Raw genomic sequence first — 13,483 nt, forward strand, 5'->3', positions numbered from 1 at the left:
TAATTAACATAAAACACAATGTTTTACAAAATACGTAGTTCTTTATTTTGGTACACCAATATGCTGTAAAAGACTGGAGCCAAAAGAAACAATAGTCACACAAGCAAGAACAATAAAAGAGACAGCCTGACTCTACTACACTTACCAACATGATCAGTGTCTAATGACCAATCTGTAAAACGTTTCTGTCTACACATTACTTCCATCATTTGGTAAATCTACTCTCTCACTGTAACCACAGGGAGCTCCATTTGATGTCTTCTTTAATTATATATGAAGAAATATATTTAAACAAGAAATATAAACAAACTTTCTTTAAAACAAAACAAAATAAAAAGCACAGAAAAGTACTAACCATGGTTGTTGCTACTTTTTCTAAAATGACAGTCTCCTAAACAAACCCTAAACACATGAACAGTTATAGTAGTATTTTAATAGATCTAAGAATTCAATTAGTAAGAGCACATTTTAAAATAAAGTAGGCAGGTTTGAAATCTGACATATTTCCCAAGAAAAAGCAATATGCTATGGCTCCACTCCAATTTTAAAAGTAAAATGTCCACTTTTCAAAAGTAGTTAGAAATACCTTCTATTTAATAGGAAAGCATCTGGCAATGTAAAGCCAAAAATACATTTGTAAAATAATTTTAATAGTGAATTTCTAATAACATGGTTAGTATTTTTCTTGGAAAGATCTGTAAACAAATTCAACCCAAATATGCTGGGTATTTCCTAATGAAAATAGCTAAATTGTTTATACCAAAGTAAAATCTACTTACAAGTGAATCTGCATCAGGGCATTCCCTATTAAAACAAACAAAATATCAGACATATTCAACTATTAGAACTATCTGGTAAGTATATTATATCGAAAGTGTTTGCCTTGGTATGTAAACATAACTTTCATTTAAACTCTATAAAAATATTTAGAGAAATCAAATCATGAATATTAAAATATACCAAATGATTTTAAAATTCAAACAAAGACATTCCCCTATACTGATACTGCAAGACAAAATAAAACAAACAGCTTATAAATATTTGTAAAACTACTTTCAAAAATACTTCTTTTCCATGAATATACACGTGTCATGTCAAGGAAGCTGTCAGTCCTACAACGATTTCTAGTGGCTTTTAATCCTTCAGTTATAGAAAGTTAAAAAAAATTTTTAATGTATTTCCTTTGAGGTACTTTCCATAAGCTAGTATATATAGAAGTGAAACCACTTTTTTCCAAATATGTTAGGTGAGTAGCTAGACTTCCAGCTGGAACAGTTTCTAGTCTAATGTAATATGCAGTTGAGCACTGACATTTTATCATTTAACTGATAAGCAAATACAAATTTGGACATAATCTATTAAAAACTATTATTTTAAATGTAAAACTAAAACATAAAGAAGACCAAACTTCTCAACTAACCAAATAAAGCCCTAGATATATAAAATTAAAGGCATTGAAGCCATGAGGAATAAGCTTAGAAGAATATGTATGTATACATTCTAAAACAAGTTCACAAACAAAAATTAGAGAGCATATTTAAAAGGCATTGGACTAGGTATATACTCTTTGGCTTGAGACAGTTATTGCATATAGTATCAGATTCTGCCACTTTAATAACAGTCTGAAAACACACATATTAGGTACACCTTAAGAGCCAAATAAACAAAATAAAAAATACTGAATTAATATATAAGATAAACAGGTAATCTGTATCAATCCAAAGACTAAGCACAAACCAGGAAAATATATAAATTAAAGAACTTTGTTAAATATAGGATGGAATAGACTGAAAAAATGAAAAAAGAGGGAGATGACTATTCTTCCCTTAATTCAAATGGGAGCACCAGGGTAAATGCAAACCCCACGTGTCTTTATATCTACTTAAAATTCCAAATTTTGAAAAAGAGCTTCCTTATAAGGAATATTATATCAAAAAACCTATGCATACTCTGAGGAAATGATCCAGAAAAGCTACTGTAATAATATTCAATCCCTGTACAGAATCAAATCAATTAAGATGTTTGAACATTTCTTTCTTCTTTTTTTAAAAGATAAAGTTTAAATATAAAAGTAAGTATAAGAGTTCCAAACCATTTATTCTCTGGCTTTAAGCCAGAACTCTCCAGTCTTTGTGGTAAAGCACTCATCTGTTTGCCTTCACAGTGCGCAGTATGAGACCTGCAGATGAAGCCCCAGGAAGACCAAGCTCTGAGCAGGACCCCTTGTCCACAATTGCTGGCATTTCAAAAACCTTCAGGCTATGAGAAGAAGCATGCCAAGAGCCTCCGGCATTTCAAGCAAAGTGAATTCTAACATTTTTCCTGCCAGGGAGTGTTGAAAGAAGGTAATAATGATGCAGTGATTTAGGCATTAGTTTTCTGACCTAGTATTCTTATTGGTTAAAATATTCCAATATCCAAGTGCCCTAATGATCATACTGGGAAATTACAGATCATGAAAAACTATTTTAAAAACATGGAATACATAAAAATATTATAAGCTCCCTAAATGAACAGCTGTGAAAACCATCAATTATAAAGACATCTTAACTCTTTACAATGTAGCCACTAACAGATAAACTGGCTACATTTTAAAAATTTACTTACAAATCAATTGTTTAGACTTCAATTTCCAGTGTTATAAAAGAGATTAGGTTTCATTCCCTTAGCAAAATACCCCCTTCATAATGCTCAAAAAAGACATCTGCAGAAGAGACAGTAGCAATAGGCATAAATCACTTTGCAAATAGTCTTAATTTGTTAAACCAAGTATCAATACAACTAGGGAGGAGGAAAGAAACAGATATTCAGAATGGCAGAAACTCCGAGAAACTCAGATGATAAGCGTATAACCAGGGAGGACGCAAGACCACCCAAAGCACAAATTTTTGTTCTCTTACACTGAAAATATGAATGGCCATCAAAATATTAAACCTCATGAGAGTTCTGCTGATTATGCTAGAGAAGTAGGGACTTGAAACAAATTTTCAGTCAATGTTACTGGGTCAACAAATCACTCAAGACTTTTGATTAGTGTCTCTTCAGTCTAAATGGGTTGAATAATTAAGCAAAGAAAAGTTCCTTTATTTCCAATTTGTCTCCAGTTAATCAGAGTTCAATGATTCCCAACCCCAGGTGTATATTAAGAATCACACAGGCTGCTTAGAACAAAACAAAAACTATGCTGGGGCCTCACGCCCCAAGAATCTGATTTAATTGGTCTGAAGCGGGGCCTGGCATAGATATATTTAATTTCTCAGGTAGTTCTAATGTGTAGCCAAGGAAGAAAACTTGACTTAGCTAATACTAGTTTAATTTCTTATATGCTAATTATATTTCTTTGTATACCAATTTATTTTTTAAAAAAGGTAAATGACATTTATACTCCATCTTCCATCTAAAAATGATGAATTAGTATAAATGTTTAAAATATGTTAGGGCTTTTCTCTCCCCCATTTAACATTTTCCATTTATGTACACATATATCACTAAGTTCCTTTATGGTTAGAGTTGTCTTGAAAGATTTTGATCAAGTTGCTGACCATGGCGTTTTTCTTAGGTTATTAAGACTCAGAACAATTTTTAGTTCTCTCTGTACTTTTGTTTAATTTTTAAAAATATGCATGTATCATTTTATAAAATAAGAGTATCTTTAAAGTTTCAATTTCAAAATGCTAAAGCTTTCATCTTGAAATTTTAAAATAATAAGAAAAGTTAACACTTTTAACTAAAACTAGAGGAGCTGGCAAATGTTCTTAGAAAAGTTTGTATTTTTCACATCTTAGCCATATGTACTTTGGGTTATTTCCAAAAGAATTTTTTCTTTTCAAATTCATAACAATAGTCTTATTCTTAATTATTTATAACCATAGAAAGGATTTTGACAATATTTAATATACTTACACAGACTCTGCATCCTTTTCCTTTTTAATTATTCCTGGTAAACCGAAAGTCTTTCTTTTCCTTGGTTTTATACCTTAAAATAAATGTATATTGTTATAGAACATAACTGTTCCTGATAAATATATTAAACTTATGAATGCGTCTTGTATCTTGACACACAATTTGCTCATAACTGTTGATACTAAATTTGGATTAAAGAAATGAAAGTATCAACTGCTAAACCCTAATATTTAAATCAGTCATAGTCTGTTTAAATTTTTCTTATGTTGATATAATATAGCCTTTTATTCACCAAAAGGTTATACATAGAACATTCACTTGATCAGTGAAATTCTCTCTTCCCCTAAATCACCTCAGGCAAAATAAGCATTTGCAGATATCTTAAGACTTCAAAGAAAGTACATTATTCACTATATTAGATTTTGTTATAAATGCAGGTCGAATCATGTTCCCGGTATAAAGGGTCACAAAATATAAATGTGTTGTTTTAAATGAAAAGTTGACAACAGATCCATTAACAGTATGACATGGGAAACTTATAATACGGCATTCTTTTGTCCATATGTTATCTCTAATACAAATAATGTTATAAATGGATCCAACCATAAATGAGGAACAAATACCATCTCTATTTTGCCAAATATGGCAGTTCTTCCTCTTCTTCTTGCATGACAAATTATTTTTTAAACGTCAATCAATCAATGACAAATTATTTTTTATATGTCAGTCAATGCTATCAATCGTTAACAGAATTCAGCACTTAAAGCTTAGCTACTTAACTCTTTGAGAACTAGAGTACACCTAAGCTAACTTCTCACCTTATACATGAGGAAACTCAGAGTATTATTTTTGTTTTTTTAACTCAGTGTTATACAACTAGTTAACACTACAGCCAGGATTATAATCCAGGTGTCTTAGAATAATGTACTTGCTTTCATGCAAAACTAACTCCCTGAACCATTTATTTTTATAGCATGTTATAATATTCTAAAAATAAATACATTTTTATTCTCACAGAGTAGGTATTATTTATTATAAACATTTTTAAAGAACTTTTAAAATTCTTTTAAACTTCTGAAGAACTTTTAAAGTTTAAGTACAGAGAACTTAAGTACTGCTTAGTCAAACAGCTGGTAACTATAAAAAGTCTAGGCCCCAGAGCTCGTTGACTGCTCAATTAATAACCTTACACACAACAGCAAACCAATTCTCCATATTCTCACAAAGGTCTTGGAAAAAAATAGAAGACTGCTTTCAAATTATTTCTAGCAGCTCACAAAGTGAGATTATAAAACATGACAAAAATTGCAGACATCTCTTGGGTTTCATACTATGAAAAACATCAATTTAAATAGAAAGGGTTGTGGATCCTTTCTCCAAGTCAAATCATCACCTATTTTGAATGACAGTAACATTAGCATTAATACATAACCTTATTAGTTACTGAAATGTTACCCATTGCAGAATAAGCAGTATACATCAATATGTAGTGATGAGTTTCATATTTATGACATTAGAATGTTTAAAGATGGATATCAGTGGAGAAAACAATCTCAATGTATATCTGAAAACAAATACATGTTATATTTAATCTTTTAAAAAATCTACATTCTAACACACTAATATTCCTTTGGGCAAACCTACTGTTTATTAAGTAAACATTAATATCTGCAGGCCTTCAAACCACATTCACGTTTTTTACGTCACTCCATAGACATGCTAACACCAATGAATAGCAGCCCCTCTATTCAGTAAACAGAAGCTATTAGCTAGCTGCCACACATTACAACTAGTCAACTTACCTTCAACTGCACTAGCAGGGTCACATTCTTCAAATTCAATAAGGCCTAAAAAGAAAAAAACATGAACAAGTACTGGTTTAAAAAAAAAAAAAAGCTGGTAGAAAACAATCACATCAGATCCCATTACATCTTTTTAATTGTTCTGAAACGTGTTCCAGTGTTACCTGATAGTGTTAATTAAAATATCAGCAATAATTTAAATATCAAATAAGCCTAACACTGAAAAAAACTGAGACTAGCCTATATCATGACCACAATTTACTGACAACCCTTTATATATGATACCACAGAACTGGAGACACAGAGATCTAACATGTAGTTTCTGTTTTCAATAAATATCAGACTAAAAATTTATGTTCCACTAAATGGTCACTTTAGCCCTGCCTTATTAATGGTTAACTGGTACAACCTGCTACATCAAGAAATTTTAAAATAGAGCCTGAAGTAAAGAGTGGATAATAGGGACTTCCCTGGTGGTGCAGTGGTTAAGAATCCACCTGCCAATGCAGGGGACACGGGTTTGAGCCCTGGTCTGGGAAGATCCCACATGCCACGGAGCAACTAAGGCCGTGCGCCACAACTACTGAGCCTGTGCTCTAGAGCCCGTGAGCCACAACTACTGAAGCCCGCATGCCTAGAGCCCGTGCTCCGCAGCAAGAGAAGCCACCACAATGACAAGCCCGTGCACGGCAACGAAGAGTAGCCCCCGATCGCCACAACTAGAGAAAATCCGTGCACAGCTACGAAGACCCAACGCAGCCAAAAATAATAAATAAATAAATAAATTTATTTTAAAAAAAAATAAGAGTGGATAATAGAGGATTTCACTACTGGTCCTTCTGAGATGTTAAGCTTAACTATAACTATGTGCAAATTCATGATCAGAGTTCTCATTGATCATTCCATTATGAAAGAAAACCACTAATGAACAAGAAAAATTTCTCTATTAAGTAGGAGCATTGAAAATATTGGCTAAAACGTCCTGCTTCTTACCCCCAAATCAAAGATTTACTTCCTCAGTTCCAGTTTTTATTCAAAAAGAGTAGATTAACATTTAGTGATAAACAGAATAAAACAGTCATAAATGTGAGTTGATAAACAAGGTCTTAATTAACTGGCAATACCTTCCCTACTGGGGCATTCTTATGACATATATCATATGACTAAAAAAAAAAAAAAAAAAAATACACTCACTACTTCCATCTAAAAAATTCTTAGAGTCAGAAAACAGCCCAATTAAAATTTCAAGGACTTCAAGTCCACTCTGTAAATCTGCAAGCTAAGAATTCATTAAATGAAAGGGTAATGAGCTTGTTCTTAGAATCCTTTAAAGGCCTACATTAACAGTTTACAAAGAGATGAGAACTGAAAGATCAATAAAGATAAAGAATTTTAGTAGTATGTGCATCTGAAACAGCAACTTTTTGCTTGGTGTAAGAATTATGAAGAATGAAAAATCTCTACCTAAATTACCAACAGCTTATTATGTGTTATTAGTTTTATCACTTATTAATAAAGCTTGAGAGAATATAACCACCCATCAAAAAAATATATAGTATATATGAAGATCCTTGGATGTCATCACATATATGAAAATAGTAAAGGCATCCATTAACTCTATAAACATCAGTCCCTTCAAACGAAATTCTACATTTTTTCCTCACAAAACATCTTTCTTATACCAGATATCTTGATCACTTTTCTCTTTATCTTTTAAAAACATCCTCTTAAAATCCATTTGAAATAGAAAAATATCCAATAAAAATAAGCTATTCAAAATGACGTTTTTGAAATATAAGATGCCAAATCCTTTCAAATTGTAAAATATATATTAAAAAATTTTAACTGAGTTCCATCCACACATAAGCTTTTCTATTAAAAATAGAAACACCAACAGTTTCTAGAATAATAAAACTAAATATATACTCTTAAAAAAACCATTAAATCATGCATGAAAAAGATTTTGTTTTTCAAATGGCATACGCTCCACATGCTGCTTCACATGGCAAAGCTTTGCGTGCCTGGCTCAGTGCCAGCTGACAGCTCAGCTGGATATCAGTGCACATTCTGACCCCCCTTGTAGCATGTCACTTCTGAACTGTTTCACAAGTAGAAAGTTTATTCACCATCTCCCCCAAATGCAGTCCACTGCCCATCATTCTGCTATTTAATCATAAGACAAGTTACTTTTTTTGACAGTACCAAAGCCAGAGTGAGAGTCAGAAAGAATAGTTTGCTACAACTGGAATTTCAGCTGTTTTAGGCTCAATTAATTCTGTTGTCAAAATAAATAAGTGCTCTTAGTGCTTAGATTTTATGCTGGGCTGCAAGGGCAATTTAGTTTGTATAAAAGCAAATAAGACCATTTTGGCTCTGTCTCCTGATGCTCTTTTATACATTATCTAAAAATGCCATCATGAGTTCAATTAAAAGCAGAAGAAATTAAAAGCAGACCTCAAGAGGGCAATGATCCAAAGCAAGACAATTCTTACATATGATGCTTTAATCATATGTAGGAATAAATTATTGCTAGCAAAAGAAAAAGAAAAAGTCGATAACCTAAACAATTCATCCAAACCTAATTTGGATCAAAACTTTTAAGGAATGTTACAGAAGGAAAGAATTTATTTAACAGTAATCTTTAATCACTACGTGTATTTCGTGGAATGAGGTAGAGTATTAAAAAATGTTAAATATTTAATTAATAGTTTCCATTGTTTTGGAATCAATTCCAAATCTCAGGTCATCAATTAAATCTGCAACTTTGTCTAGCTATAAACTGGCCTCAGAACTCAAATAAGAAGTCTGGGCTACCCAAATCAAGTATATTTCCGCATATACCCAACTAAAACCACAGAACACCGGTTCTAATTAAAAGCCAAAGTAAAACATACAAACATGGCCAGATCCCAAAGTCTAAAAAAAGTGATGATAATGGGGGAGGGGTGGGGGAGAGAGGCGGGAGAGGAAGGGACAAAGGGAAAGAGGGTTGGGGGAGGGTGACTCAAACAATGGGAGTCAGTGACATTTTCAAGCTTGCTCCTGGGCCTATGGAACACAACACAGGCACATTCCTAGGTACCTGGGATGATGAACCGGGCAAGCTAACATGAAAAAAACATCAAAGTCTAACTTGTGGTGGTGTGCAAAGGGCACGGAAGCTCAAGTCCTGGTTTTGCCACTTGCTTTTTGGCTGATTACCTTGGACTAGTTACTTACCCTTTTGAACCTAGGTCTTATCATTTTTATGAATGATATGGGGGGGTGATAATAATACCTTTTGTTATATTTGCTTTCTCTTTTTCCCTCTACACATACTCATCGTGTAGTTTTTTTTTTTTTTTCACTTGTTAAATCATTTGAAAGTAAGTTGCAACATCAATGCTACTTCATTTCAGGAGTATTTATTTTAATAGCAGGCTTGTAACAATTTCCTCAATCCAGTGGTTCCAAATCCCAAGTCCTAGCTGAATCTTCTAGAGCAATGCTTCCTGTATCATTAACATTAATGATAACATTCATTAATAACATTAATGAAACACCAGGAGGGCTTGTTAAATCGCAAATTGTTGGGCCCCACCTGCATGGTGTCCTATACAGAAGGTCTAGGTTGGTGCTCAGGAATTTGCATTTTAAACAAACTCCCAGGTGATGCGGATGGTCCTAGGATCACACTTTGAGAACTACAGTCCTAGGGATTCCCTGGGTCCACTGCCAGATATTCAGTAAGTCTAGACAGTGCTTCTCCAATTTTACCGCACATACAAACTGCCTAGGGGTCTCACTGAAGTGCAGCTTCTAATTCAGTAGGTCTGGGGTAGGGCTTGAGAGTCTACATTTATAACAAGCATCCAGTGATGTAATGCTACAGGTTCTCAACAATGGCTGCACGTTAGAATCAGATGAGTTTTAAAATATAGTGATACCAAGGACCCACCCTACACCAATGATATCAAAATTTCTGGGATAGTGCACTGGCTGTTCGTTTTTTAATTTTTATTATTTTTTTTATAAAGCATTTTTAAAATTTATTTATTTATTTATTTATTTTTGGCTGCGTTGGGTCTTCATTGCTGTGCGTGGGCTTTCTCTAGTTGAGGTGAGCGTGGGCTACTCTTCACTGCGATGCGCGGGCTTTCTCACTGCGGTGGCTTCGCTTGTTGCGGAGCACGGGCTCTAGGCACACGGGCTTCAGTAGTTGTGGCACATGGCCTCAGCAGTTGTGGCTTGCGGGCTCTAGAGCGCAGGCTCAGTAGTTGTGGCACACAGGCTGTTGCTCCGTGGCATGTGGGATCTTCCCAGACCAGGGCTCGAACCCGTGTCCCCTGCTTTGGCAGGCGGACTCTTAACCACTGCGCCACCAGGGAAGTCCCTGTTCGTTTTTTTTAAAAAAGAGAAATTAAGAGGAAAGGGAAAATATTTTCAACAAATGATTCTCACAGGTACCCAAGGCTTGAGAAGCAGTGATGAGGCAAACTTAGGAACCATGGTCTTAAATCAAAGGAATGGGTTTTTAACCATGGAATTTCAGTCACTGTAAAACCTTCTAAATTTTCATCTAGTTCTCCAAACACAGCATCTTGGCAGTGAAATATAATCTCCTCCTACATCCAAAATCTGACACTGCCTCCATACCCCCAGACTGAGTCATGTTTTCACTTTCTGTGATCCTGATGAAACCTTTAAGGCTTATACTCTGCTCACTATAATCTCTTTTCTCTGGGAACTTCCCCCTCTTCACAAGTGGTACAGAAGCCATGACCTAGTCAGAACTGACTGGAAAGAAGGTTACCCCAGTCCAAGATTACCTAGACCAGATTCTTTCTGGTCTAGAAAAGGGATAAAAACCTGGGTTAATTCTGAGCTGTGGCTACAATTAAGGAACAAGTGAAAATACCTAGAAATTACTAGGAGTTCACCTTACATCATGTACCTGGAGAAGCAAAGAAAGCTATTCTGCAAAGAAAAAAAATAAAGCAGTAAAATGCAGAGACTCAATAAAGGAAAAATGATACCTAGTGTTCCTACTGGTTTGGGTTTCCTTCTGCAGCCTGGCTATATTCCTGATTTTGAATCCTTGGGATACCTCAGTTTCTTTCCCATTAAACTTCCTTTTAAGTTCAGATTGATTTAACTTCTTTTACATACTGCAAAAAACTAAAACTCTGTCCTAATTCTTATGCATATGTAAAAACTGTAATCAGCTTACTATTTTACTTCTATTTTTTTGTCTGTTTATACTTCAAATTAATGAACTAAGCTTTCCTTAAAGCCTGCTCAAAACAGTTTAATCTTTACTTCACAATTCAGGATTCTTATTATGATGATCAGTTACTGTGCTGTGATACGACTGCAGATGTAGTTAGTGCAGGATATCAGATTAAATGATTTCTGAATCCAAGAAGAACAGCAGAATCAACTTTTGAAAAAGGATTACACATTGTTATGAGCTACACAATTCTAATGTATTATGACATACCTGCTACTATACTACACAAGAAGTACATTCCCTAACAGTTAGGCAAAGGTCTTCTGTAAAAAGTCAAGATGGTAAATATTTTAGACATTGTGGGTCATAAAGTCTGTCACAACTAGTGACCTCTGCTGTTGTAGTGTGAAAGCAGTCACAGACAGTACATAAACAAGTGTGACTGTGTTCAAAAAAACTTTCATGGACACTGATATCTGAACTTTATAATTTTATGTATCACAAAATACTGTCCCGTCCCCCACCCCCCAGCCCCCTGACAATCATTCTTTGCTGTAGGCCTCAAAAAAGAGGCAAAGCTAAATGTGGCTCAGTGGCCACAGTCTGCAGACTCCTGCTCTAAAAGATAATCACTATCAGGAGGCATATGCATCCCACAGGGCAGAGTTCTATGCCTCTGTCCTAGGTGGTTAGGACACAATAGGTGAAGGTGTACTCCTTCATAAGGTGAAGCTTCTCTGTGTTATTTTCTTTGGGAGCTCTCCTCTTTTACTCTCCTATTTGTGCTAATCTACATTATCCTCTTCACTAATCATCATCCATTCTTCTTCTCTCTTTCTCTGGTCATCCCCACTTGCTATCAAATAGAAAAACCAAGTAATCACAAAATATCTGGCGTGGTTTGTGGGTCTTTGGTCTTCTTGGCTATTTTAAATTTTGCTTTCTACGAAAGGGTTTCTACTTCTCTGAATTAAAAAAAAAAAAAACTTTCATGGAGGGAGTGGAAGGAGGTTCCATTTACAGGTTTGGCATTACTCTTAATCCTTGAGGGGTCTGGAAAGATGATCACTAGTTTTTTGTTTTTTTTTTTTTAATCTATATACTTGCACCCTATACTTTATTTTTTTTCTTTTATTTCCCATTTTTATTGAGATGTAATTGACATAGAGCTCTGTATAAGTCTGTTATACCACATAATGACCTGACATACGTATACTGTGAAATGACTGCCCCAATAAATTTAGTTAACATTCATCTCCTCATACAGTTAATCCCCCCAATTGTTTCCCTTGTGGTGAGACCTTTTAGGGATTACTCCCTTAGCAACTTTCAGATACACCATGCTGCAGTGTTAGCCAGAGTCATCATCTTGTGCATTACATCCCCAAGACTTATTTATCTTATAACCAAAAGTTTGTACCTTTTGACCACCTTCATTCAGTTCCCCAGCCCCACACCCCCTGTCCCCCTGAAACTGGTAACCACTGACCTGATCTCTTTTCACTTCTTTTGAATTTTATTTTTTTTATACAGCAGGTTCTTATTGGTTATCTATTTTATACATATTAGTGTATATATGCCAATCCCAATCTCTCAATTCATCCCACTGCCACCACCACCCCCATACTTTAAAATATTATACCTAATGTAGAAGCTAGAATATTCCAAATATCTAAACTAATAAATTAATTTCACATTTAGCCAGTCTGACCACAAGAATCTCATTTTTCCCTTTCTCTTTGTGGCTGGCTGTTTCAATATTTTATGTCTACCTTTCTGGGGCTTTTTATGTTTGTATCTTTAAACACATTATAGTCCCTGGAAGTCCTCAAATGGAAGTTATAAACCTATATTATCATATAATGAAAATATAAATAAACTCTGCAAAAAAATCTTTTATTTAAACATATTAGACAATGGCCTACCAACTTTTTCTTTAAGTTATCTATCCTTTTGTTTCTTATAAATGGAAACTTGCTTAACTTTTATGAAAAGTATACAGTGAAATTAGCAGAATGACTGTAAAACAGGAAATTTCAAAAATATGGATTTTAATCTCCTTTTACAACTAAAACATATGAGAATGGGTAGAAATACTAGAATAATGTCGTTAGAACATAACAAGACATTCAAAATTAGAAAACACCTGTTTATTCATGACTCTTTCAGACCACAGGTGCTTTGATACTCAAACCATACACTTAAAGTGACTCAAATTCCAGAAGGCAAGGCACTACAACGCTGAAAAAGTAATGACAAAAACAGTCGGGAGGTTCCTCAAAAAATTAAAAATAGAACTACCATATGATCTAGCAATTCCACTTCTGCATATTTATCTGAAGAAAATTAAATCACCATCTCAAAAAAATATCTGTACTACCATGTTCAGTGTGGCATTATTTATAATAGCAAAGGCATGGAAACAACCTGTTTACTGACAGATGAATGGATAAAGAAAATATGGTGTGTGTATATCTATATATACATATATATATGTGTGTGTATATATATACACACACACATACAAACAAAATATTCAGCCATAAAAAGGAAGGAAATCCTGCCGTTT

The 13,483-nt window shown here is 34.2% G+C and overlaps 1 protein-coding gene across 4 annotated transcripts in view; it reads right to left on the reverse strand.

Annotated features, from left to right (window-relative positions):
• FCHO2 (FCH and mu domain containing endocytic adaptor 2) overlaps positions 1-13,483 on the reverse strand; it is a 112,591-nt gene that overhangs the window by 49,702 nt on the left and 49,406 nt on the right. For all 4 annotated transcript variants that reach the window (XM_082457158.1, XM_082457160.1, XM_082457157.1 and 1 more), the window contains 3 exons: positions 5,706-5,750; positions 3,904-3,976; positions 780-804 (listed from right to left, as the gene is read on the reverse strand). In XM_082457158.1, coding sequence (XP_082313284.1) covers positions 780-804; positions 3,904-3,976; positions 5,706-5,750 — 143 coding nt within the window. The remainder of the gene's footprint in view (positions 1-779; positions 805-3,903; positions 3,977-5,705; positions 5,751-13,483) is intronic.

This window comes from Balaenoptera physalus (genome assembly GCF_965194825.1).
Source record: "Balaenoptera physalus genome assembly, chromosome: 3".
Classification (NCBI taxonomy): Eukaryota; Metazoa; Chordata; class Mammalia; order Artiodactyla; family Balaenopteridae; genus Balaenoptera; species Balaenoptera physalus.